At 45.2% G+C, this 27,118-nt stretch overlaps 2 protein-coding genes across 12 annotated transcripts; one reads left to right on the top strand and one right to left on the bottom strand.

Annotated features, from left to right (window-relative positions):
- Nucleotides 1–549: 549 nt before the first annotated feature.
- ANAPC13 (anaphase promoting complex subunit 13) lies at nt 550–4,753 on the bottom strand. Of its 3 annotated transcripts, none has more exons than XM_030279830.4 (3): nt 4,622–4,753; nt 3,661–3,786; nt 1,029–1,482 (listed from the first exon to the last, which is right to left on the bottom strand). In XM_030279830.4, the coding sequence occupies exons 2-3, from the start codon at nt 3,757–3,759 to the stop codon at nt 1,357–1,359; spliced, it is 225 nt and encodes a 74-aa protein (XP_030135690.1). In that variant the 5' UTR covers nt 3,760–3,786; nt 4,622–4,753; the 3' UTR covers nt 1,029–1,356.
- On the top strand, nt 4,641–26,003 carry CEP63 (centrosomal protein 63). Of its 9 annotated transcripts, none has more exons than XM_030280515.4 (15): nt 4,641–4,713; nt 7,367–7,434; nt 9,004–9,184; nt 10,353–10,448; nt 12,585–12,707; nt 13,504–13,617; nt 15,958–16,191; nt 16,454–16,599; nt 17,334–17,468; nt 18,238–18,352; nt 20,148–20,345; nt 20,746–20,832; nt 22,358–22,557; nt 23,074–23,371; nt 25,482–26,003. In XM_030280515.4, exons 2-15 carry the CDS (start codon nt 7,391–7,393, stop codon nt 25,638–25,640), a joined length of 2,130 nt encoding a protein of 709 aa, XP_030136375.4. In that variant the 5' UTR covers nt 4,641–4,713; nt 7,367–7,390; the 3' UTR covers nt 25,641–26,003. The 9 variants fall into 9 exon arrangements, with proteins under 9 accessions (XP_030136375.4, XP_030136371.4, XP_030136376.4 ...); XM_030280511.4 differs by having other exon boundaries at nt 4,644–4,713; nt 7,300–7,434; XM_030280516.4 differs by lacking the exon at nt 4,641–4,713 and adding an exon at nt 4,918–5,261.
- The last annotated feature ends 1,115 nt before the right edge of the window (nt 26,004–27,118 follow it).

Here is a 27,118-nt window from a genome sequence, read left to right as displayed (position 1 = left end):
AATCCTTAACTCTTTCTGCTGTCTGCGGCTCCTTCTCGTTCAGACAAGTGTGTGCTGCTCCTCTGGTGCAGGCACGGATCACACTTGAGGCAGAGCATGTGTCTAGCATGATTCTTTCACAAGCACCTTGAGCTCCTCAGCAGCAAGCAGCTCAACAATCTGAGTCTCATTGAACATGTGCCATGCGTGATCCCATTTGATAATCGCCCAGGCAAAAGTTGGGGCTTGTTATTTTGAAGATGATAAACACTGAAAAAAGACATCAAGTAACACTTGTGGATCTTGAAGCTCCAGGACAGTGCTTTTTCTGCTGCACTGACAAAAGAATGTAATTTAAACATTGTTTTCCTTCCAGCTCCTTTCTCACCTCTACCAGTAATCCTAAACTCTGTCAAAATATTTTTCCTTAGCAAGAAGTTCTGCCAATGGTGAGATGGAATTGGTCCAACAGTGGAGCATGAAGAACAGAAGGCTTTTACCTGTTGCAAAAGACATCTGAGAATCAGAGATAAAATAAGGTCCTTGAGGGCTTTGCCTTTCATCTCAATACAAAAAGAGCTAACAATTTGTTGCCTGAAGCTAAACCCTACTCATTTATTTTCCCCATCACGTTTTTTTGATTTTCATTTCCCATCTGAGGTTGCTCATCCGAGTGGCTCGCACATCAAGAGGCCCTACACTAGGACTGGCAGGTTCTTCCTTGGAACTCTCAACCATCCCTTGGAAGACCATGATTTTGAGTAACCACCATTTCAGCATAAATTAAACTGTGTGTTCACTGTACACACTGGCAAACATTCCCAGGATGTCAGCATTGGAAATGCTGTCCACCACCACCATCAGATCCTGAGAGCAGGAATTCGAGTGCTTACAGGCTACTCCCCACTCTTGATTCTGCTGACCAACCTTTCACATCTGCCCCACACATCCACAAACTTGTTAAAGATGGCAACAACTCACAGCTATTTGGGTTTTGTACACTGAACTCTAGACAATAACCCCACTGAGAGCTTTGAAATCAATTGCAATTTGAGACAGTAAAAACTTTTTAATCATGTGTAGAAAACATTTAAGATCAGAATTGGCACCAACTTAAGAACAATTTAACAGAAAACATGAAATAATCTTATAAGCATGAAACATTTTGCACTTGGCTCTGAGATGTCAGAGCCTCTGCTATTTCACATTCAAGAAAGAAGCATTTTAAAGAAGCATTGTGAGCAGAACCACTGTTGGAATCTGAAAATTTCCAGAATACTGTTTCCTCCTTAGGGCAGCTTATGACAGCAATGGTCAGCCAAAAAAATATTTTTATGTTGCATTCATGCATCCACTGTACGAAATCCCACTGATTCACTAATTTCCTGTGGGTGGAACGTTTTCATGGAGATACTGGAGAGCCAAATCTGTCCACTTCATTTCTTGCTCTTTCACAGACTCAGTGGTGCCACCGTTGTCTTGCTCTGGTTCAGGGAGCTCATTCTGAGAACAAAACACAGGTAGAATGCATTCCACATGTAATACACTTCCTGCAAGCAGCAGGTTGTTATGATTTGTATGGATAGATACAAAACCCACAAACGAGACCAGAGGGTGCATCTCAACAATAAATATCATACATACTGATCCACTTAAAAATATTGCTGAGCCTCATCATGAACAATATTCTTTTCATTTAAATATGGTTATTCTTTTCATTTGAATATTCATGTGAATGTGCTTAATCTGAAAGGTAAATTGTTTTCCAGGACCCTGGGGCCTTGCTATACACTCAGACTGCACACACAGTGAGGGAAAATATACAGCAAATGCAAAGTAAATAAATAACAGTACAATGCATTTATTCCATTGTTTGTTTGCAATGTGCTGCTTCTGCTGTTGCCAAGAATACAAATACTGCAGACAAACGGTTCTGTAAAATGTTACTTTCCTATGGCAGGTTAGAAGTCCTTCCTGTCTGTATGCTGGAGTCAGGTGTAGCTGTGCTGGATCAACAGCAGAAGCCAGAACCCCCTGCCAGGTGTGCCACAGAGCTGCTCACAGCACACTAAAGGGAAGGAAAGTTCAACTGAGATTTCATTTTCCTTCCTTCTATTATTTGTTCTCTGTCTTGCTGTATTGGTATAGTCACACGGAGTGTGTGCTATTCTGCCAGATACCATTTGGGCAGGAATTCTAGAATTCAGAGTTCTAGAATTTCCTCTGGAAATCCCAGCAGGAGCTAAATAAAGTGTTTCAGCTTTGAAAACAATGAATGATTTGAACCCATCTGAGTTCCCAGAAATGGCTTGATTAAGCACTGGAGCAGATTCTCAGGACAGGCTCAAATACCACTTTCACAGCCATTCTGGATGCTCCTTTGCAATGTCCCTGAGTAAGTCCCCTGTGAATTCATGCTGCTTTCTCTATGTGATCAGAGCCAATCCCATCTCTGGGGATCTTTATATCCACAGCCAGGCCTTTCTATCGGTAGTTGGTGAGGCTTCCTTCTCTGAGGCTGTCATTGTATGTGACTGTAAGCCATCATGAGATGGCTCTAAGGGAAGAAACAGTAATGTCTGGACTCAGGGTAAAGGCAAGTGTCAACAAGGAACCTGTTTATGATACTCAGCGTGCCTAATAAAGGCAAAGGAGGGTTTGTGCTCTTTTAGAAACTGAGAATCACGCTTCTGCAAGATGCTTCCCTCAAGCCCAACTCTTGGCAGGAAAATGTGTGCTGTACATATGGACTTTGAGCTGTGCAGCTGCTCCTCGCCCTCTCTGAAAAGCCAGTGGTGGCAGGGCTAACGCTTGAACCATGTCACAAATTTGGAAATATCTCTCTGCTGAAAGAAACCCCACAATCCCCATGGCTGCTTTATGTGTGCTAGCTGGGGTAAAGCTCGTGTACCAGAGAGAAAAAGGGAAGGGAAAACCCTCAGCTACCTCTAACTTCCCTGTAAGTTTCAAAATAGCCAAGGAAAGGTGTCAGTGTGGGAGATCTGAAGCTTTAGCTCTGGGCTCTGTGGGATCAGCAGTAGCTTTTCCCCTGCTGCCCCTCTCTGACTTTGCAGCTGTACCCTGGATGAAAAGAGAGGTGCCATGCTTTGGACACATCACCACAGGCAAGAGTCCTGCTGCACCTGCCAGTCCTTCACTGCTGTCCCGGAACTTCCAACAGCAACACTGAATCTGGAAAAGACTGCTTTGAAACACTTATGAAAACGTCTCAGCTTCTTTTAATGGCATTGCAGGAAGCAGATATAAAGTGTAACCAAGACTGGAACTGTCTGTGAGACTGATCCTCTGCCCTCCCAACAACCGGGAAAGTACCTCAAACACCAGGAACAAGAAAGGGAAGCAGAGAAAAAGGATGCTTTTACTTCTCCCTGATGCCAAACCTAGGACAGTGCAATGGGAAAGAACTCCAGTTCTGAGAGGATTCAGCAACTGGTCAGGGGACAAGTGACAGAAGCATCCATGTCCTCATGCACTCAGGAATGACTGGCATATAGGGCACAGAAGGAGTCCCTTCTGTGAGAGACTGGATCTTCCGTGGAGATCCAGGAGCCTCTTGTACAAATTAGCCACACCACGAGCAACACTCTGTGCCTTTTCTTGGAAGGGACTGTGATGAACGCAGCAGCCTTAACTCAGATTGATAAGTAGCAATTCACCTACCAGAGGGATGGCCACGTCCTCGTAAGGCAGTTTATCTTCCCTCCACGCATCATCGATCAGATCCAGGATCCTGCCATCCCTCTGCACCTCGCTGTCCATCGTCACAGCGGGCGAGAGCAGCTAAATCTGTGACACAAAGCAGATGCTGTTTTAGCAACATCCCCAGCCGAGGAGCTGGAGTCTGGACTATTGGCTTGCTCCAGTTTTGATGAAATCCATAAGAAGTTTAAACTTACAAGGATACCTTGATTTCCCTAATCCACTCAGGGTTATAATGACAAAGAACAACTTAATCTGAAAAGAACTCTATCAAAGTGAATTGCAGACTGATATGCATTGGAGATGAATATATAAAACCAGATGGTTATTATTGATATTTACATGTATTTATATCTACTGACTGACTTTTAGAAGTCTAATTTGAGTGAGTTTGAGCACCTAAAGCTGCTCAGAAGCCTTTGCTGGCTTGTGGCTTACAGCTCCTGAGCAGTGACGTGCCTCACCTGTCTGGGAGAGTCACAACAAAGGACTTCAAGGTACCCAGAATTCTGCCCAAACCTGAAGTCCAGGAAACCGGTGAAACAGAAGCAAAACGAGACCCATCTTTCACCCCCAGCTCCTATAATTACTCCAGAGTGTTTAACTGCACTCTGCCCTCCTTGAAGGGTCACCTCAGGCCCTCGCCCCGGTGTGATCCTGCGGGGCAGCAGCAGCAGCAGGCAGCGCGACCCTGGCGGGTGTGAGAGAACGGGCACTCATTCAAAACCGAGCCAGGCCTGGCACCCGCCGGCTGCCGGAGCCGCGATGTGGGCGGCGATGGGCACGGGGCTGAGCGCACCCAGCCCCGGTGCGCTGCGCTCCCTGCCTCTCCCGGCCAGCACGGCTCCGTGTCCCGCGGTGTCCCCGGGTTGTGTCCCCGAGTTGTGCCCCCGCTGTCCCCGCGCTCCCCAGCCCGCCCTACCCTGCCCATCTCCGCAGCCGCCGTTGCGCAGGCGCGGCCCCAGCGCATGCGCAGCGCTGCCGCGGCGGGGCCGGGCCGTGCCCTTTGCCAGGGTGGGAAAGGCGGGAAGGAGGGAGGGAAGGAAGGAAGGAAAGAAAGAAGGAAGGAAGGGAGGAAAGGAGGGAGGAGGGCGGCTCGGGCAGGCAGCGCCGGGGTGTCGGGCAGCCCGGAGCGGAGCTCGGCCCGGGGCTCAGGGCCGCTCCCCGGGGCGCGGGGCAGGCGCTGTGAGGGCTCGGGCAGCGGGAGGCTCCGGCTGGGAGCGGCGGCGGGAGCGGGGAGTGCCGGCCGGGGAGCGCTGCCCGGCCCGCTGGCCCCGGCCGCTGCACGGGCCTCAGCTGCACCAGGGCAGGTTTGGGTGGGACATGGGAACAATTCCTTCACAGAACGGGTGATTAGATATTGGAAAGGGCTGTCCAGGGCGGCGGCGGTGGCGTCCCCATCCCTGCAAAGACTGCACGCGGCACTCGGTGCTCTGGGCTGGGTACAAAGTGGGGATCGGTCAAAAGATTGGACTTGATGGTCTCAGAGGACTTTTCCGAGCTCAGTGACTCTGAGATACTCGCCCTGGCGAGGGCTGGTTCGCTCCGGGCTCCTGCCGCAGGTGCCGTTCCTGCCGCTGGCAAGCGGAGCTCGCCTGTGGTATTGCTTTGGGGAGATTACTGCCCCTTTTGTGTTCATTGTAAGCATGCTTCCAGCAACGCTTTAAGATTGCATCTTTCTGTGTTTCTAAACGCGAAGTAATCCCAGTCTTGTCGCATGGGCACTATTCTTAAGTCCTCCTGTGTATTGTAAAGTTCACTTCACTCTACTACAGTTCTGCCTTGAGCTGGAATGCTAAGCCTTTTTTATTTTTAAATGTGTTGTCTTGTTTTGGACTTTTTTTTTTTTTCCAAATACTTCACATTTCTTCACTTTCAGAGGTGATCAGCCAGCTCTCCTTCCTTCAGCTGTAGTTAATGAAGGAGATTGTTTCCTCTTGTGGGTCTTTACTCAGGTGCCTGTAACTTGTACGTTGCAACTTGCAAGCATGAGAGGCCAAAATGTAATACTAAGTCAGCAAACCTTATGTAGCATAGAAATGGCTAGAGGTGTCTGATTTTAAGGCCTTTCCCCAAAATCTGGGTATGCCAGCAAAGTAAGCAAAGCTGTGAGGGTGGTGAGGCAGAGGCACAGAGAAGCTGTGGCTGTGCCTCCCATGGGAGCGTCTAAGGCCAGGTTGGACAGGGCTTGGAGCAACCTGGGATAGTGAAAGGTGCCCCTGCCCATGGCAGGGGTTTAGCATGAGATGGCTTTAAGATCCCTTCCAACCCAAACTGTTCTGGAATTCTATGCTGTCTGTCTCCTCATCTCTCTGGCCACTGAAAATTGATTGTGTGTAGGTGTGATTAGAATGAAAGAGGAGAGCTGCTACTGTCTAATGTCTGCTGTGGCCACCTGGAGAGCTCTTGGAATGCTGTCAGCAGCTCAGGGGATCTGCTCATCTGCTCTCCTCAGCACCCTGCCCTCAGCAGAACCACAGAGTTGTTCTGCATACTGATTGAGTTTTGTTAAGCACAAACAGGACCAAAGACAGACGAAACACTGTCAGAATAGGGATAGGATTTTTCTCTGTGCATTTTTTATATGCTTGTGGTTTAAAACACAGCTCCCAAGGACAGATTTTAATCTCTGAATTGTGTTTTGAAGTGCTGTAGGAGCACGATAGAAGATTCTCCGGGAAAGAGAGCGAAGCTGAGCCTGCATTTGTGAAAGTCTCCCTTGCTGTGACCTGTTCCACTTTTGCTGATTGCTTAATAATGCCATATTAATCTTTGAGGAAAGATGGTGGAAGGATCCATCTTCAGTACTTGGAAAATGTGTAGATTTTGGAAACAGAAATTTGTGTTAATAGCTCTGGACAAGTTAACAATTTTTATGTTAGCTGCAGTTTCATGAAGGAGACATTGAAGTAAATTCTGACTTCCTAGCTCTGGTTGCATGGCAAATATTTATTCCTCATTTTTGGCTTTAATGTAAACTCTTCTCGCTTTCACCAAGATGCAAAATTTCTTTGGGTATGCATGTGTTTGTTACTTAAAAGGTGTAATTTTTAACTGAAGCCATGTACTGCTACTATAAAGCTGTTCAACTTATTTTCATAATTTAAGAGGAAATTTTAAGGAGTTTGTGTTTTCTTAAAATTCCCACAACTGTATGAACAACCAGTGTGTTCTGAATGTTGTGGTAAACTGCATGGTCTCTTTAACCCAGTCTGTAATAGAGGCCTGGAAAATATGTAATTTATGGATGAATTCTTACTGCTACTTGCTGGTGTTTTCTCTTTGAAGTGACAAACTTTGAAGCCCAAATGTTCCTGTTTCTCCACATGCTGGTGCTCTCAGGAGATCTACCAGTCCTTCTGTGTTGAGTTCACACAAATGCAGATTCTCATTGTTCCTCTCTGAATTTATTAGATCCCATGATTATATCTTTGCAATTTGGTAGTGCTGGATGATAGCATTGGGTATATTTTTCTGATAGAAAAATCTGTTTTCCTCTGTTTGGCTTGTAAGTTCATGAAGGTGCCATTGTTTTCCTCACATACACTCCTTGTCTGTTTTTTTACTGCTGTGCTTTTTGGGCTTCCACTTTTCCTGCAGCTGGATGGAGAAACAACCTGGTTTGTGCATGACCGTGGGTGACCACTGCTTTCCTGTATTTCCCTAGTACTGAACTCACCAGGATTCAGTGATGGAGGCTTTGCTGGAAGGAATGCAAAGAAATGGGCAGGGGAGGTATGTATGCAACTGTACACAGCAGTCATTCCAAATTATTTAAGTGTTAACCTTGCCTCTTACTCAGGATAAATGCTCTGGTGTAAGTGTGCAGTGACCCTCAGCTCCTGCAGAAGTGAAGTCACTGGGGGAGCTGGCTCTGCACTAGTCCCTGCTTATAGTCTTAATTGTCAGAAATTTAGTTGTACATCTTCCTGAAACCTCAGCCTCTTTTTTTCTCAGTTGTTGTTGTAAACTATTCTTACTGTCCAACATCAGGAGCAGTAGTAAATAGAGTTGTGAATAAATATTTGTTTTGTAACAGCCTTGCAAGGTTAATGAAATTTGACTTTGTTATCTGATTTCACTGAAAACATCTGATTATTTCCTGCTTGTGTTGAAACTGCAGAGTCCCACTCAGCTCTGAGTGAATCCTTAATGCTGTGTCTGAGGTGAGAATCTCTAGACTTTTCGATCCCTGAGAGAGACTGTAGTGACAATAACAGAACAAAATGCTTTATGTGTTAAACAACCGTGAAGCAAAAGTCACTGATGCCATTTTCCTAGTCATCCTTGAGAATGTGACACAAATTTATTTGATACTGTATCTTCTTTAGAGAGCTGGTTGCAGAAATCAAGTTTAGAATTTGCTACATATTAGCAGATGCTGTGAAGGAAATGTTCCTGCTCTGCATAATAGCTGCTAATTTTTGGTTAACTCACAGGACAGGGTGAACTTCAAATGTGTCTGATTTTGGCTCCTTTAAGAAGTATTCCTTTTCCTATAGAAAAAGTGCCAAGTAATGAAGTGTGCATAGGCCCTGGGGGAACAGAGAAATTTCTGTTCCTTAACCTATTGATTTCCATTTCTTTTCAGTTTTTCTCTTTGACAGGCAAATTAAAGGGGTAGAGATCATTATGGAGTTCACCACCCTCTAGGGCTGTGTCTGGCAAACCTTAATATTGTCCCTGTCTTGGCAGCTGGGAACTTTTAGAGGAGTTACTTGAATTGGTTTCAATAATTACTGCACCAAATTAGAAATCTGGGCATCACTAGGGAGCTTGTGCTCCCCGATGGATTGCGAGGGTTTGATTCTTCATTATCATGTTGTCATCCAGGCCCCTCTGCTTCAGAGTTTGTCTGCATTTGTGATAAACTTCTGGTTTTGGGAACTCATAGCTTGGCTGTAAGATTCCTCTGGTGACTGAAACCTGCTATAAAATGCCACTGCCTGGAGAGCAGTTAAGGCAATACAAAATATGAATTAAACACACTTTGGTTTACTTACATAATGCACAGTACCCAAGGCAAAAGGCTGAATGCCTAAGTGTGAAGTGATGTGGTTTAGCGGGCATGGATGTTATTGGGTAAAAGGTTGGACTTTGATGACTTTGGAGGTCTTTTCTGATCTTAATGATTCTGTGATTCTATTGTGTGTGAGCGGATTTGGAGAGAGGTCAAAGCACTCACTGTGTGTGCAGGGTTGGTGCCTTGTGCCAGTCAGTGTGTTTGCTGCCTTTGTTGGTTTGGGACACTGGATGTGGTGGGTGGCACTTGCTTTATTTAACTCCAGGCTCTCTCCCCTCCAGCGGTGGGTTCTTGACCTCCTGTGCAGCTGAGCTGCAGGAGCTGATGAAGCAGATAGACATCATGGTGGCTCACAAGAAATCCGAATGGGAAGGGCAGACACAGGCTTTGGAAGCTTGTCTGAGTGCTCGGGAGCAGGAACTTTCCTCTGCCAAGGCAGCTCTGCAGGAAAAACAAAAGGAGGTACCTTTGTTTCATACTATTTTTTCGTTGGAGTCAGTAGTGTCAGTCAGTATGTTTTACCTTTTAGAATCAGTAAATCAGGAATAGAATTTTTAAAGGACCTGTTGGAACAAGGTGTCTGGTTAATAACTCAATCCAAGTCAAGTGATCTGCTCCTCTAGGGTTGGTGGAAGTCCACATATTGAACTGTTAGAGTTATTAGAGATAACCCAGAACTGGTTCTGGCTACAGTGGTAATGGACAGCCCGGCAACCTGCAGTCATTGGTACAAAAAACACATTTCCTACTGCATAATCTGCACCAAGAAAGCCATTTCCTATTATGAACTATACCAAGATATGGCTGGGTAACTCTCCATAGGCTTTTTTACAGAGCTCTGGTTTTGTGGTCGTTAAATAAAAGCCTGAGAGAAGTTAAAAAAAAATCTGTATTGGTGGAAAATTATTAGTAAGTGAAGTTTTTGTGCAGGATGTGGACCATAAAATGCAGTTGAGCCACAGGATTTTTGTTTGCAAGAATGATGATTTTTATCACATAGGTTATTGTTGTTATTATCAATTATGTTTTCTCAAGACACTTGAAATGTCTCTTACCACCAAAAGCAAACATGGATTTCAAACTGAACTGTAAGGTGTGTTTGAAGTTATTTTTGGAGTATATTCTTGTTTTTGGTTTAGTCCTGGGAATTTTCTGTGGGTTTTCTTTTAATTTTAATTTGTGGGCTTGTGACCACTCAGGTTGTGGATTGGAAAAAGATAGGAGAAAAAGAAAGGGAGAAAAATGAGTCACAGGAACAGTTGATTCACTGTCAGGGAAGTCTTTTCTGTGAGCTTCAAAACCTCTTTTCTTACTTTTTCCATGTCCAACTTTTCTCTTGGTAGATAGCTTGAAATCATAATGCATATTTGTGAAGAATTTGATGAGAATACTGGATAGAAATAGGCTTTTGGCACAAACCAAATATGTTAGCTTTGTCCCCAGGAGTGAAATCCAGAAACTGGCTCAAAACAAGAGACCACAACAGAAACAGTTGTGGCCCCAGACTGCTAAAGATTTAGGCACAGCCTCCATCTATTTTAAAATGAAGGACCCCACTGAAATGTCCCTGTATCTACTGGCAATAAAGCCTATTCTGTTGTATTTATTTGCTTTATATCCCTCTGTTCAGGTTGGCCTGCTGCGTCGCCAGGTCGAAGATGTGGAAAAATCCAAGCAGGACATGGTTAGAGAGTATGAACAACAGCTGAAGAAATTCCAGGAGGAGGTGAGTTGCAAAAAGAGAAGTTTGGTTTCTAGTTCCCAGTTGATGATGGATCAGTTATGTTGTGTCATTGTTTTTGTTTCAGTGCTGTGGTTTTAAAACTGCCCAGTCTGTTAGTGTTTGTGTGCTTAGCAAAAAGAGCACTGGGCATAGATAAAGTGACATTTGTATGGCTCAATAGGCCTGTTTTTTGTCATTTGGAAGAACTTGGTGACAGAAAACTGTTGGAGTAGGAATGTTTTCATGTGTTGACATCTGCAGAAGTTCACTGCAAGAATGTCCTGTCTTTGCACATCCCAGTCACCACAGTGCTGGTTCTGGAGCTGCCACAGGTTCAGGCAGAAGCAGTTTCCTCTTTCAGCTTTTCTGAAATTCAGAAAGGGTGGAGATGTAACTGGCCTGGCTTATGTGAGATCAGGAAATAAAAGTGATATGTGGTCTCATATTTTTGTCTCTGTTAACACTGATGACTTTAGTAGGGATTTTGTACTCTCAAGGAATATTAGTCTTAATACCTTTTATAAAAAACAAGTGTATGTAGAAAATGCTGTTTGACAATAATATTGGAGCTTCCGTCTCAAAACCTCTTGCTCAGTGCAAGATAATACCTGTCCTGCAGGTGGTATAACAGCATTCCAGATTTATGCCTGAACTCCTTGCCTGTCTGCACTTGCCAAGAGCAGGGAGTGAACTGGCATGAGCAGCTCATAGAGCACTGACCTGTTTTCTCTGGAGGGCTGGGCCTAGTTCCTGCTCACTGTAAGCCATAAGTGAAATTAATTTGGTAGTCTCTGCTCTGATGACAGAAGGCATCTTTTCTCATTTAAAAACACCTCACTATTCCATATGACTAACAGTCTTCATTCACTGGGTGTTCTCACTGGAATTGTGGATAAGCTGCAGAGCAAAGCTGAGGTACATTGGCAGATCAGCCTAAATTGCTAAGGCTGAAATACAGCCTTTGTGTTGTGGCCTAAATTGCAGTTTGTGGGTATTTTACCTACACAATATTAATGCTGATGACATTGAGCTCCAATATTCCTCAGTCTTCTGTTCTTAGTACTGTTTGGGGAAATTATTTCTGTCCCTGTTTACCACCATTTCCAGTGCAATTACAGGTACAGTGTCTAACTGAGACTGTTGAAAGAATAAACCTCTTATCGCCTGATATGTTTGGCAAAAGATGTTGGTATTATCTCTAAGCCTGAACATCTGTCTGTTCCCACTGAACACACTGAAGTACTGAATATATCAGGTCTCGAATCAGATATATTTTCTTCTCATGGTCCTCCCATCCTGCTTAGCTTTGTCCCTCAGTAAAACAGCAGTGATGGCTTCTCAAATTCATGTGGCTATTCAGAAGCCTTTTATTTAATAGTTAAGTAGGGGGGAGCTCACCATATGAAAAATTATCTGCAAGTTGCAAGTGATTATTTGCATGGAGGGTCATTTAAATGTCAAGAGTTTTTTCCTCATTCCTGCTTCTGATACAACTTCAGCATCCTAGCAGCAGGCGTAGGAGTGGTATTTTCTGTTGGCTTTCTCCACTCATTGTGAAATACACAGTGTATCTAAGCAGAAAATGACAGATGAAGTGGTGTTGATATTATGGGTAATGGCAATTCTCAAACCTTCCTTCTCCCACTAAGCAGGAGAGTTCCAGTTCCCACCTGAGCTGCACAAATGTATTTTGATCACACAAGATTTACCTGTGTGTGGTGTAGTGGGTGTGCTCCTGTGGGTGAGCAGATCAGCCACAGGCGCTGCTGGCTCTTCTGGGGCTGGGAACCAGCTGTAGAGAGGGGGATGCTGTGCTCTTGCTGTATTGAAAGCTGCCTGTAAGCCTCCGTCTGATCAATATTTCAGTCATGCTTTAATTATGGTAAGACAGAGCTTTAGTTAAAGTTGCTGATGTCATGACTTCAGTGGCATCTTGCTACTCTCATACAACTCGTGTGTTTTGCTGTGCTCTTGGTATAAAAGACTCATTATCCAAATGGAAGCCTTCGCTTGGGAGCTGTGTGGCCTTGATGAGGGCATTGTTTGTGTGAACCACTTTGTGTGTCTTCTTTCAAAGTGCTGTTTAATTCTTGTCTTGGGACCTTGAGCAAAGCTCTCTTTGACTCTCTCTTTGTGCAGTTGTCCCGGCTGAGGAGGAGCTATGAGAAGCTGCAGAAGAAAAAAACAAGAAGCAGAGGAGAAGCTAACAAGGGACAAGAGGAGGACAAGTTTGAACTGAGCCGACTGACCAGGAAGCTGGAGGTATGTGGAGAAAAAGCAAGTGCTGACCAGCTTGTACTGAACAGTCCACTAGGAAGTGGATGTTGAGTTCTGCTTAAGGAGCACTGCCCATCCACTCTCCAGGTGCAGCTCTTCTCAACTGCATCTGTGCTAAAGGCAGTTTCATGTGCTGGGGCCTATGACTGCACATCATAAACTTAATGCTGGTTTTACCCTTAGACTAAATAAGAGGGAGAAGTTGCTGGAAGAGTAACTAATTATGTGAATGGAATGAATTCCAGTGTGGGGAGGTTGTATTCTCACTTCTTGGAGGAGGAGGGAGCTACATGTCAAACTTCTTTGTAACCCTGTTTCATCTTCTAATCTTTCTGCTCTGCTGAGCTCAACCCCACTCAGTTTTCTCCTCCTGAGAGATGTGGTAACAACACACATCTGACTGATGTAGTGCCCAATTTCTGGAACAGAGATTAGCAGTCAAATTCTGTATGTAGTTCTTGTCATGTTGGTGATTTCAATACCAGCATGCTTTGGAAGCTAAAGCCAGTCTGAATTGTTAAACTCCTGACAGCAAACCCATGAAATCAGCCATGAATGTGATGGCACTTAACATTTGTGAGCAGCTTTACCTGGGGTGGGGAAGGAATGCAGTGTGCACGGTGTGTGAGGGCTCTGCACTGCTGAGCTGCTGCATCAGGTGACTGGCTAATGGTTTCCCTGCTGGGGGAAAGGTGTGAGGATATGGTGGGGAGAGACGGCAAATGTGGATGTGAACTGGAGGGGGATGTACTGCTCCAAGCTACCCCTGCTGTCCTTGCAGGAGTTCCGTCAAAAATCACTTGACTGGGAGAAGCAGCGCCTGCAGTACCAGCAGCAGGTGGCATCGCTGGAGGCGCAGCGCAAGGCTCTGGCAGAGCACTCCGAGCTTGTGCAGGTACAATTAGCATGTGCTGGAAGTTTCTGCTTTGTTTGTGGGAGGGAGGGAGAGGCTAATGAAATCTCTCAGGCACCCATCCAGTTCAGATTGCCATTGAAGTGATTTTTAATGTTCTGTCGGAATATGGTTTGCTTGTACAAGTGGTGTATGGAAAAAAATCTGGAGTCTGTCATCAGAGATTAGATAAACCTTGTGCAGCTCTCCCTGCCATTGCTCTGGTTAGCAGAGAAGAGAGTAGGATGCAGATTTCCCTGGGAGGCAGAGATCACAGCATATGACACTTTAAAATATGTTACATCCTGTTGTCTGGTTGAAAGCTGTGTACCTGCCAGCAGCTAAATAAGTACCTTGTGGGTCCAGCTCAGAGGGTACTGTTGGAAAACAGTCTTCCCCTACATCAGAGACTTACATAAAATACTGAAGCAACAGCAGTTTTCAGCGCCCTGCACCTTTTTTCAGGTCTCTCAGAGGCAAGTAGTGGGGCTGCTGTTCTGCAAAGCTGATGGCTCAGTGGTGCTGCAGCAGAGCAAGATGAATTGACCTAGAGCACAGCTGTGAAGTCACACAGACGCAATCACAGCAGACACTGATAAGAAGCTCTTGCTGGGGACTTTGCCTTAATGGGCTCCTGAGTTGCTCTTGAGTGGAAGCTCCTGCAAGGAGGGAGACTGTGATGACAGGATTGAAGCTGGCTCTGACAGGGGCTTTGTGAGAGGCTGACACCAGGAGATCTACAAATGCAGAGAGAGTCCTTGAGCAGAAGGTCTTGCTGCTCTGCTGTCTGTGTGTCGTTGATAGCTCAATTGTTTGGGAACAGATGTGTCCTTGGAGCTCAGGCTGGGACACTGGGGCACAGAGGAACTTGTCTTACTGTGCAGCAGAAAACCAGGAGCTTGGGGAGGTTTTGCCAAAGTGGCATAGGTGCCTTAGGTGCACAGGTACTGTGAACAGACTGCCTGAGTCCTCAATTGCTTTGAAAAGCCCAGCATGGAAGTGCTAAATTTTTTGCCTTGGATTTTTCTGTACATTTTATGTGCTTAGTTGTCTTTCTAGCACAAGGTCAAGCTGAGATCCGTGACCATGGAGTACTTTTCCTCTCTCTCCTTTTCATCTGGCTTCCCCTCAGCTCTTCCAGAGCAGCTTAGGGAAGCCTGGAATTCCTCCCTGCTACAAGCCACCTTCTGGAAACCTTTAAAGTCAGCCTTTCCAAAAAACCTGGAATTCTCTGCTGGCATGGATGTTGTGTGGCTGGAAATAAGAGACAGCTTAAATGTTTCTTAATGCAGAAATAAATGTTCAGGCAGTCTGATACTCTGGCTTCTTGAGTGAAGAAAGGCACTGCTTTAAACTCTCAGCCTTCTTGATTACCTTTTCTGTCATGACTATTTAAATAATAATAAAAGGCTGTAATCAAATCTATACCATAGCCTTGCAAATGAGCAGTTCTTACAGTTTGTATAAATCAAGGCATCTGGTGATTGTGAAGCTGGCAGGCATTGCTACTCTTTGAAACTGGGAGTATAGGACTGCTCAAATATTTTGTTTCAGCCTTTAAAAATTCAAAGATTTTATACAATAAGGGAGTATATGAAGTGAATGTTCCTAGAAGTTTATGTGAGAGCTGGCTTGTTAAATTTCACCAGCTAGCTGTGTGGAAAGAAATGCTATGAAATAAAGTATTGTGCCTATAAATTATAGATCAGGTATTGTCTGCTACTCATATGTTCCTTGTAACTTTTTTGTCTGCCATTAAAACACTGAAAAATTCAAAGTGAGCATTCCCCAGGCTGCTGGAACCAGGTATTTACTGCAGACAGCAAAGCAAATTGTCTGTTAGAACTGGTTTGTTTTAGTGCTGTTTGGCGGTTGTGGTTTTGCAGTTGAGCACCCAGAGCTGCTTTCTGTCCTGGTGTGGAATTAATTGCTGGGTAATCTCTGTCCTGTTTGATTTGCAAACTTTCTTACCTGCAGCCATTAGTCCTGGCCTAGCTTTGGGCTCATGAGCAAAAAATAGCAGGAGGTTTTGTTCTTGGACAAGTCATACTCAGGCAGTTGGAGTGATTTGAGATTCTCATTTTCCAGAGTCTCTTTGAAATGCTTTTGGAATCAAAGGACCTCCTCTTTTTACATTTTGTTTTTTACTTATTCTGTTTGCCTTGGGAAGTTTTATCCATCATGTACCCCTGGAACAGTACTCTCCCTAATTCCTTGGAAGGTATTGTTGAGAATGAGAATGTGGTTCACCACACCAAGAAATCAGTAGTTGTGTTGAATTTATCTTTGGTGCAGCTTTGGTGCTTTTGCAGTTTAGCTCCAACGCAGGTGTTGCTGTTGCAGACCCAGCTGGCCAATCGGAAGCAGATCCTGGACTCGGTGGAGCTGGCGAGCCGCTCGGAAATCCAGCACTTAACCAGCAGGCTGGAGAGGGCCAAGGACACCATCTGTGCCAACGAGCTGGAGGTGGAGAGGCTCAGCATGAGGGTGGATGACCTGAGTGAGGACAATCGCATGATTCTGGAAGATCAGCAGAGAGTTCAAGAAGAATTAAGGCAGTCCAAGAAAATGTTAGAGGTCAGTGGAGGAACTCGTAAGAAACGGGGTCTAAAGAAGCGGTGGAAAGGCTTTCCATCCTGGAGATTTTGTCTCTTTCTAGAGCCTTTGCAAAGTTCCTGATTGGCATCAAAATTGACTTTGTAGCCCCATGTGCTGCTCTGCACATTTTTTTAGGACAGCAGTCCTAAAAAAATCTGATCAACCTCTCATCACGTTGCAACCAACTGGTTTGGTCCATCTTGCATCAGTCATTCAGTCATTCCTTCTGCCTCCTGTGCAGGTGCTACAGGATGAGAAGATGGAACTAAAAGCCACCTTGCAGTCTCAAGAAGATTTCATTGACAGCTCGAAGCTGCACCAGGAACAGTTACAGAACGAGCTGGATGGGATGACTGAAACTCTTCACAGAAAAGAACTCCTCATCAGGTAGCATCTGTGCCTTGCTGGTGCTTTGGGTCTTCAATCCAGATCTATGCTCCAGGTTCTCTCACTGAGGACAGTAGCAGCATTTTCATGCAGCTGGATCTGCATGAAAATGTTGTATTTCACATAGTGCACTGCAGTTTCTCACAAGCACTGTGCTGCCTTACAGCATTTTTCAATTTGCATTGCTTTTGAAATTAGCAGATAATCAGTGAAGAGCAAGGAAGGAATCCACTTTCCTCAGCTGGGTTTCTGGAGGCAATACAGGTCTTTTGAGGGTGTTTCTTGCAGGCATTTTCAGCCAAGTGCTGGAGGCCTTTCAGGGTTTGATAATGTGCTTATTAACCTAGGTGAAAGTTCTCACTGGTTCGGGCTTGGCAAGGTAACTACATCTGTGACAAAACCATATTGGCCTTTCCCTTCTCCCCTGGCAATGTGCAGAGGCTGTTGGGCTCTGGTGGCTATGTCAGAAGGTTTGGGTGTTGGTCACCTACCAGTCTCTGGCAGGGGGACCAACGTCAAAATAAAATGTAGTCTTTTTCAATCAGCCATAACTCAAGCAGGGGCTGTCATCCAGCTGCATTGTTTGCTTACTCACACTGCACACAGTGGTAACCTGCTTTTAGGTGATGTGTATTTTTCAGAGAACTCCAAGAAAACAATAGTTATGTTCCCTGAACCAGTGAACTCAGACATGATGTTTCTGTGCTGAGATTAAATCTGCTGTTTCTGTGTAGGGCCTTGGAGGAGCGCTTGCAAGGGAAGGCATTGTCCTCTGCAGGGCTGGAGCTGGAGCAGGTGCTGCTGCAGCTGGATGTTGCCCAGAAGAAGGAACAGCACTTACAGTCAGAGGTGACTCGTCTTGAGAACAGGTAGCCCACTGCTTGCTCCCTCTGCAAGTGCAATTAGTCTTGGATAATAATACAGCACCTAATTGAGTTCATGAAGTTAACCAGTGATTTTTGTAGGCTTGTTTTAAATATCAAAGGGCCAAAGAAATCAAGTGCTATTCATTGTGCAGTGTAATAGTGACTGCTCTGGTAATTGGTTGGCTGCATTTCACTGCACACAGTGGGTGTTCTCAGTGTTCCAGCTTGCTTAGGCTGAGCACCTTCACTCATAGTAGCCTAAGGAGTCTTTGTTAGGCAGCTGGTTAGAACCAGATCCAGACCTTCCTGTGAAGTGAGGATTATAAACAAATCTGTCCAGAGAGATTGTGGACTCCTCATTTCTAGAGGTGTTCAAGATAGATGGGGTTGAGGCAACCTGGTCTAGTTGAAGGTGTCCCTGCCCACATCAGGGAATGAGTTGAGCTTTAGGGTCCCTCCCAAACCAAAGCATTTTGTTATTCTATGATTCCTCTCCAAGTTTGTGGTTTTCAGACTTGTGTTTACATAGAAATTTTGTAATCTTAGTTTGTAAATAAACAAGCAAGAAACAGCTGTTATCTGTTAGATGAGCTTCCTGATCTCATGTGAAACGATTTTAGAAAACAAACCCAGAGGATTGGTAAGGAACTTGTAGGCTGAATAGAGTTTCTGTTGTAATGGATGTAAAGGGCTGCGTGGAAGATCAAAGTTTCTCTGACCATTTCCTCCTCCTTGGGTTATTCTAATCTATACTTTTGCATTTGGCACCCAGCCTGGTGACTTCAAATGCCAGGTGTGTGCAGCTGAGTGAGGAGCTGGGTGAGAATATCAAAGAGCTGCAGTCTCTGGAAGAAGACCAGACTGAGTCAAGGGCAGAGATTAAAAAGGTAACATGGCTTTGTTCCCGGGGAGTGGGATGGCACTGCTGGAGAGAACTGATCCCTGTGTGCCACGTGCCTCAGCAGTGGGACCAGGGCAGGGCTGCTGTGCAGGCAGGGATCTGCTGGAGGTAAGGAGCACACCTGGCAGAGGAAGGGTTGAGAGGACACCCTTTTGCAGGTGTCTGAACCTGGCTTTGTGAGCATCTCCTGGGCCTCCCCCAGTACTTCTGCACACTGTGGAGATAATTGAATTACTGCTGGATGGGCAAATATGTGAAGAAATTAAGGTTTGGAATCCTGAGTTTAAGCCTAATAAAGGCTCCCAACAGGATGAAGAGCAGAGAAGGAGCGAGTTTGCTGTAATATGTCCTGTCACACTTGAGGCAGGACTTCAAATATGTCCTGGTGCCTGTGTGAATAAGGGAGTGTGTTTCAGGCTTGGTAGGCTCTGAGCACCCAAGGAGGGCAAGCCCTTCACTAGCTTGGCTCTTCATAATGGTCTGCATCAGCTCATGTGAGAGCTTTCACTGGAGCCTGGTAGAGTGGAAGCCTCATTGAACCTGAGTGAAAACCTCACTTGTGTGGAAATCTTTCATCCTTTATTCTGAACATACAGAGGTACAGATCTTGCCAGAGATGTGTGCTTGGTTACACATCTAAACAGCCACACAGTAAATTAATCTCCCACAGGCTGCTGGGGAGGAGGGAGAGATTTATGAAGGCTGTTTGTGTTTTATATACTTGGGAGGCATTGAGGTGACATGGAGATAAATCACTGTGTGAACAGTATTTACATGGGTAGGCAGAGATCATCTGGTTCAATTTTCTAAAATGCTTGTAATTCTCAGAAAAATCCTGTGTGTTTGGGTGGTTAATATTTCTGACTAATGGAATGGAGTCCTGGGGAAGGAATTATGCTGCTTTTTCTGTTGTGCCACTGAGTAAATATACAGTGTGCCTACCAGTATATTGTATGCAGTGCAGGTCTGCCACCTCAAAAACCATTGAATAAACCAAGATAAGGTATGGAAAGAGATGACCAAAAGGATGGAGTGATTTTTATACAGGCAGCAGCTGAATGAAATAGGACTTAGCAAACTGGAAAAGAGATAAATGAGATTGAATGGACAGAAAATAAAATCATGCCTGTCATGTGGAAAGTAAATAGGGAATGATTATTCTCTTATGATGCAGGGACTAGTGGTCATCACACAGAGTTATGAAAACAGAGATGTATTTTTACCCTGTGCATAGCTGGCTGGTGGAAGTTTGCCATGGGAAGCTTTAGTTGCTACATGCTAACATTTGTTCAACTCTAATATTGATTCAAAAGACTTAGGGCAAATTAGTTCCTGGAAGAAAAATCCAGCTTGAGCTATTTAAAGTTACCATCTTTAAATGGTATCTTCAACTGCCTCAGGAAGGCAGAGTGGCAAATTGCAGGGTTATATTTTCCAAGAGTTACTGTGCTTCCCCAGTCATGGTGACCCTTTGGCTCTCTGGCTTTGGCTACAGAGGTTGGATGATGAGCTGAAGAGGCTGTTGGTTTGATAAATAGTGGGTCTTCTCAAGTACCTCATGGCATGAAGCTTCTTTCCCGTTGGCAGTGTGTGGTGTGGGAAAGGACTGGGATGAGGTGGTTTCAATCAGGAAGGACAAGCATGTGCAGGGGGTTTGTTACTTAGACCTTTTTTGTTTTCCAGGACTGAGATTTCACATTCCCACTGAGGTTTCACTTTTGCTTTTTTAGCTGAAACGTGTTTTAAAAGCTTGTTGGTGATGTGTGCATGTCTTCCTCCAGTTGAAAGACCAGCTCTCTCAGGCTGAACAAGTGCACAGCAGTGAGCTAGAAGGGTTGAAAAGGGAGATCTCCAGGCTGACACAGGAGCTGCACCAGCGGGACATCACCATTGCATCGGCGAGTGGCTCCACCTCAGACCTGGAGCAGCAGCTCAGAGCAGAGATTGAAAGAGCAGAGAGGAAAGCAGTGGAGCACAGGGTAAAAAATCTGTTTAAGGGACCTGAAGGCTTGAAACACCATCCTGGTTCTTAGCTACAATAGTTTCCTTCTCTATTTAGCCTCTGTAGAAAAACAGACCTTCTGAAGGAATATTCTAATGATGGTATTCACTGAATCTGTCTTGCTGCTTCTTTTCAAACCAGCAGCCTATAGTCCCACAGAATTCTTTCGGATCACTCTTGCTAACTAGACCAGGATGGATAACATCTTTGAAAACTGTGCCTGATTATTTTTGTAGCCTTCTCTGTAGGGTCCCAGTACAACTAGCAGCCCAAACCTTGCTTAGTACTTGAGTTTGAAGGTGGAAAATGCTTGGAGGGTGTTGTGAGCATGCATTGTGTTATTTTTCTGAGCTTGTTGGTTGCCTCTGTCTCCTCAGGTAATTCTGGTCCAGCTGGAAACCTTGAGGCTGGAAAACCGTCATCTCTCGGAGATTCTGGAAAAAGGAGAGTGTGGTAAGCTGAAGGTATGAAGGTATTGAGGACTAGGAGCTGGGAAGGGGCTAGCCTTGTGTTCCTACCTGGGAGTAGTCAGAGTCTTTGCCCAGGCTTCTCAAAATAGGGGATAAAGCTCAGTGAACTTAAAACCCAAGCAAAAGAAGCAATTTGAGAGGAAATAAGGTGCAGAAATATCAGGCATTTGTTCAGTCAGAAAGTGATGAAGAGGACTGCAGAAGCAGCCATAATTTCCATGTCTTCTCCATGGGCTCTGGCCCACATTTTTTAGTATATTTCATTACACTTCCATTTTAAGCCACTTTACCTCAAACCTTTGATTCTCAGCCTGTGATGTCCTTTTGACCTGTCCTAGAGCTGTAACTGCTCTGGCCCTTGAAATCTTGGGTGAGAGTGTGTTCTCCCCTGGTGAGGAGCCATTCAGAAGGGCTCTCCTTTCCTCTCCATGAGCAAGATGCAGACTGGGAATATATGGGCTGGATGTGTTGGGGCAGTTTTCTTGGAAGGGGCCCTGTGGTGGGCTCCTGCAGCTGAACAAAACCTCCAAAACTCTTGATGCAGAGGGGAAAAGAGGAGCCTGCATGGCAGAGAAGCAGCCTTGGCAGAAATAACAAGTTGACTCATTCTGTGAAGGAAGAAGTGGCGGGTTTGCAAGTTCTGTCTCAACTCAAGCAGAATGTCTGCTTCCCAGGGGACAAGGGTTGGATTCAGACAGCTGAGAATCTCATGAGAGTATGTTTTATCCTGTTAGATCTGTGGGAAGGAAATACTCAGCTCTTAGTATTAGTTTGGGGTGATTGTCAAATGTGCCATGTTCCTGGGAAAGTGCTGAACAGAAACTTATGGCTGATGAGCTGGATTAAAAACACAGCTTTCTGGAGGGCAGATTTGAAACTAAAATAACTTAAAATAACCAAACTTTCTGTTTGAAAAGTGCCTGGTGGCTTTTGCCTGTGTGAGTTCCCAAATATGTTTTTGCAGTGTGCAAAGCAGGAAATCTTCCTTAAAAAAAGCCCCACAGCCCCAAGGAACAGGAGCTGAATCTTGGCCTGGTGGTCCTGATACACATTTGGAAAGACCTTAAGCTGATGAGAATGAATTAAGCATCTAAGTTTAATAGAATTGGCAAGAAGCAAGTGGGAATGTCACAGGAGTAGAAGCAGTGGAAATTATACCCACCTGGCCAGTAAAAAGAAGATGATGGGAAGAAGCAAGTTGTTCAGAGTTTCAGAAAGGCCAGAGGCAGGTACATCTGAACTATCTAAGGTCCATGTTTTCCTGTTTTAAAATAAATCCAGTGGTGAGAGAGACTGACCTTCCCAGGCAGATCAGCAGATTAGCACATTGAATCTGGATACTGGTCCAATAAGGCACATATATAATTAATTTTCTCCTAGGAAAATCTTGAAGGATTTTCCAGTCAAAATGAGATTAGGGGGTATGCCTTAAGGAATCTCTTGCTGGCTTTTGCTCTGGATGTGTCTGTGGTGTCTTACAAACCAGTACTTCTGGCTTCTGCCCTTCTTTGTCTGTTAGGGGGACGATGGCACCCTGAGAGCACTCAGGGAGGACTACGCTGCTGAGCTGCAGAAATTAATATCTGAGAACCAGCAGCTGCGGACGGAGCTGGCAGAGACCAGGGCGAGACTGGGGGTCACTGCACAGGAGTGCCCCGATGGACCTGAGGGCGTGGCTCAGCAGGGGCAAGGCAAAGAGCCCAGGGAGGTACAGCACAGGTGAGTGACCCAGGGGTGCTGCTTCCTCAGGGTGAAGGAGGGCACAAGGTGTGGGGATGTGTGGGTTTTAATGGCATGCTGGGTCTCTCTCCAGTGCAGCGTGTGTCTGGGAGAAGACAAGGACTGTTTGGGAATCTACCTTTATGCCTTAAGCAGTGCAGTAGCTTTGAGTCCCAGCTGGTTTGTGTTTTGCAAAGCCAGCAGTGTTTGTCTTTTGTCTGCCTTTGCCTCTCTCTGGAGCAGCAGTCTGTGCTGTTTTTGGTGACAGGATTAGATGTGGCCCAGGCAGCTGTGTTCCTTTCTGTTGCTGTGCTAAGATGTGCAGGCTGTGGTTTTTGGTATCTACAGTAGCAGAAGAGAGAGAGAATTCCACAGGGATTGAATGTGTGTCTGGAAGTGCTATGGAAACAAGTTTGGATTTCCAGGGCTGTTAGTAACATCTATGTTAATTGTTGCCTCTGTGTGAGTTTTGGTGTAAGAGACAAACTCAGTTCTGTGCTCAAACCTGTCTTCCAGGACAGCTCAGGAAGCACAGCACAAGCAGGATGAACACACAGGGAGGACACATCTCCAGCCTGACAGGACTGCTCAGCATCATCACAGGGACCCTCTAAGGTGTGGGGCTGCTGAAACAGAAACTGTGACCCCTGAGATGGGTGAGCCACCCTCCCAGAGCAGCAGCAAGAACTGCAAGGAGTCACGTGCCTGGCTGGGAGCAGAGTCTGTGCTTCATGTGGTGGATGAAAACAAAGATTTTGCAGATGAAGCATCTAAGCAGCCTGCCTTAAATCATCACAGAGAATCTGCTTTTTTGGTAAGCAGTTGTACAGGGGCTACTTGCTGCTCAGCAGCTGAAAATAGAGTTGGGTTCTTATCTGGCAAAAGGAGACAGGCATTTGAGTGCCTGACTTAACTGCATGTTGTGTGTGATCCTCTAAGTAAATCAAATGTTAAACAGGAAAAGAAAGCCACTGTTGGATGGTTAAGACTTGGCCAGGAGGATCCATATGTTGGCTCTTCAGAACTCCTTGGAGAAGAGTTAATTCCAGGAGCTCATGGTGCTGTACCTCAGTGTGTACCAGGACCTGCTCGTGTCCCCTCAGACTTCTGCTTCAGCTTTTGGCTTGGGTCTGTAGTAGAGGCTCAGAGTGAATGTGGAGTGCTGAGTATGTCAGTATTTCAGTCTCTGGGTGACTGGTTGCTGCACATCTGTAAAGCACAGGGTGAGTTTTACCCCTTTTCAAACAGGCTGCAGCAGTCAGCACACTGAACTTAAAGCTGCTTATGCTTGCTGATGACAAAGCCTGAAATCCCTGCTTCACTGCACAAGGGGAGCCTGCTCCTTTTCCCGGTTGCTGATCGTACTTTTTTCACTGGGAGCAGTGTTAGCACTTTCTCTGTCCTACCTCAGCTCAGTTGCTGAAGCACTTGACCAAGAGACAGAAATTTCCACTGAATCACTTTTTCCTGTCATGTTTAGGGAGGAGAGAATGCTGAGCACTGGTCCTTGCTCCACATGTGTTGCCCCAGCAGTGCTCAGAGCAGTTTCTCCTCTGTTTTTGCGTTGGTAGCAGTGACAACTATTAAACTATTAGCTATCTTTTTGTAGGAGTCCAGAGAAGAGGCTCAAAGGCTAATGCACAGATAAGTGGAGGCTTGTCAGGTCTTGATGAAGTTTACTACCAAGAATAGGTCTTGATTTTTTAGGAGTAAAGTAGCTTGTGCACATACCCAGAAAACAGTGTTGGGAACTTAGGGAAGTGCAGTATTGTAAATGGAAACTCTTCGGGTTGCAAGATTGGACCCAAAGTGTGAAAGTTCCACTTCAGGGTCTGAGAACCTCTAGGGCTTGATGTTTAATAGGAGACAATGGGCTGCTTTTTATTCTGAGAGGTAGAAATAAGATTTCTAAGGAAATGCAGTTATTTCTCCTGGTGTTGACTGGGTCTCCCTGTTCATGGTCAGGCTGCAGTGTCTTTAAATCAATTCCTTTAGCACTAAGAGAGGAGAACTCTCATCAGTAGGCTGTCAATAGTGGGGTGGGAGAGATTTATTTGCTGTCTGTAGCCTTTTCTGTTTCCCTTTGTTCCTGGCTGTTGACAAGACCTGAAAACCATGAGACTCCAGGATTTGGAAATAACCAGTTATTTTCTGTTGCCAAGACACTGAGACAACTTGTCTGCAATGGAAAGCAGCCCCTTAGTAACCTTAATTTTTCACGTGCCAGCCCCTGTGCACAAGGCTTCTCTTCATCAACTTGTGTATTAAACCTGGTTTACAGTGTTGTTTTTGTAAGTTAATAACTTGTGGGTAACTGATGTGAGGAGCAGGAATAGTTGTTGACTGTAAAGGAAAGAATCTGGAGTAGTTTGTTGACCATTGCTGGCTGGACTGAAGTGCTGTTCTGTGAGCTGCAATGGGACTTTGGCCTGTCCTTGCCTGTGGGATTGTATCAGGAGCCTGTTACTTTGGGGAAAGAAGAGGAGGTATATGAAAGAAAGCAGAGATATTCCCAGTGTGGAATATGTGGTTAAAAAAAACCAGTCTGGCAGTGCTTTCCCTTCCCTGGACCCAAACTCTGAGGTGCTCCCACTCACAGGGATTTTTATGGAGACAAGGAGCAGGATGTAGACCTTGAGTTGCACCAACACCCAGGGCAAACTCCTTGGTATTCTGTAGTGACCTTCTCTAGCCCTGATTTTTTAGTAGTGATTTTTGGCAACATTAGCTTCATGCAGCGGTCATTGCTGGCTGTTGGGACATGATCTGCAATACAAGTATGAGACCTGCGTGCTTAGTCTGCCCACTAAGATGGAAATGAGCCCTCAAGGAGCATGTTCAGTGGTGTGGTTTGCAGATCAGTAGTGTTTCTGGCCAAAACTTGGAATGAAGGAATGCCTGATAATCCTTTTGTTTCCCTTTAGTGCCCCTTGCCTACAGCTCCTGTTGGATCCATTGCTGCACGATACCTGGAAGATGAAGAAGTGAGATCCCAGCACATCCTGGAGTGCCTAAATGCTCACATTGAGGAACTGAAAAAAGAGAGTGCAAAGATAGTGAGACGATTTGAACACCAGGAATAATGTTTGTTGTAGAATTGGAATGCTGGTTTCCTTATGTGCTTCCAAACTGTGACTGGAAAGGTGCCTATATCCAGCTGGGACTGGAGCTTGAGTGAGAGCCATGTGTCCTACTTGGAGCTGAATCAGCAGGATGGGAGTTGAGGAAAAGGAGCTCCTGTCTACATGCTTGCTCTGATGAGGGGTGTTACACCACAAACACTTTAGTCAGCTTGCCATAGGTCAGAGACCTGCATCAGAGCTATGTGCTCACTCACAAAGTTGATGGTGTTTTTTAAAAGCAAACCGTTTGCTAGTTTTTATGTAAAGTATTTAAAGTATGTTTTATACGTGTAAAAGCATTGAAATAAATCAGAATGGCAAACACCTCTTTTCTTGTTTATACAAATACACAAAGTGACTCTTGTGGTTTATATTCCTTTCTCATCAGGAACTTGGATCAACGCCTTTTCCATCACAGCATAGCTATGTTCTTCAAAGAATAGGCAATAAAATTCCTCTTTCCTTTAGGCTATCTGCGTCTTTTCCAGTTGTTTGCCCTTATTGGAATTTCTTAATATTTCCTGGTTCTTGTAGCTTCTGCCCTTTACAATTTGTGTAGTGTCCGGTGTCTTTGTCTTCTGTACAGAGTGCTTGAAGTACTGCAGAATAGCTGAGGAATGAGTGTCTGAATTCTGGATGTGATCATGGCTCTTGGAAAAGAGTGGAACTGCTGCATCAAAATAGATCTGTGACCTCCTTTGGGGAAAATATTCAGACTTCCCTCAAGGGAGGTAAGTTGTTAGTGAGTGAACAGGACTTATTTCCTAGGGACTTGTTTTGGGGTCTCTGCAGATCTCCTGTGGCTGAGTCTTTATGGTCTTTGTTCAGGCAAACCTTGGGATGAGGACGTTCCATGTCCATAAGTTTCTGTTCCTTTCCATCAGCTTCACCTTGTGTTAAAGCAGCTTAATGCTGACAAGGTACAGGAATTCAAAAGCACCACATGTACACAGAGCCCAACCATTGTGTCAGACAGGTGAGGTCAGACAGGTGAGTTCAGCCAAGGAGGTGCCTGGCTGCAGACTGGGGCTGCACTTGGGCATGCAGCTCTGTATCCCAGAGTTTAGAAATGTTCCAATTGAAAAGTCCTTGTATTTTGGCTTTCTTCTGGGGTTCCTTGCATGAGGGTAAAACCTTCAAATCCATTCTGGATTCTCGTCATGCAGCCTTTGTGCTGAGGTGCTGAACTGCCCTCAGCTGGAGCTGCACTGTGGTCATCCAGCACTGGCCTTGGATCCTCTGCAGAGCTGTCCATGGGTGTTTTGGAACATCCACCTTGTCTGTCTAGATCTCAAGTAAGGACTTGTTGGGCATGGGGCATTTTGATAAAATCTGAACAGGAGAATACACCAAACTGTTTTCTCTTTGCAGGTGAACCTATAGATGCACTGAGTGCCAGAGCCCTTAGGGATCCCTCACAGCCTTCAGTGAGGCCACCA

This window comes from Taeniopygia guttata, chromosome 9 (genome assembly GCF_048771995.1).
Source record: "Taeniopygia guttata chromosome 9, bTaeGut7.mat, whole genome shotgun sequence".
NCBI lineage: Eukaryota > Metazoa > Chordata > Aves > Passeriformes > Estrildidae > Taeniopygia > Taeniopygia guttata.
Note: the sequence above shows the minus strand (reverse complement) of the source record. Positions and strands in the feature narration are given on the sequence as shown.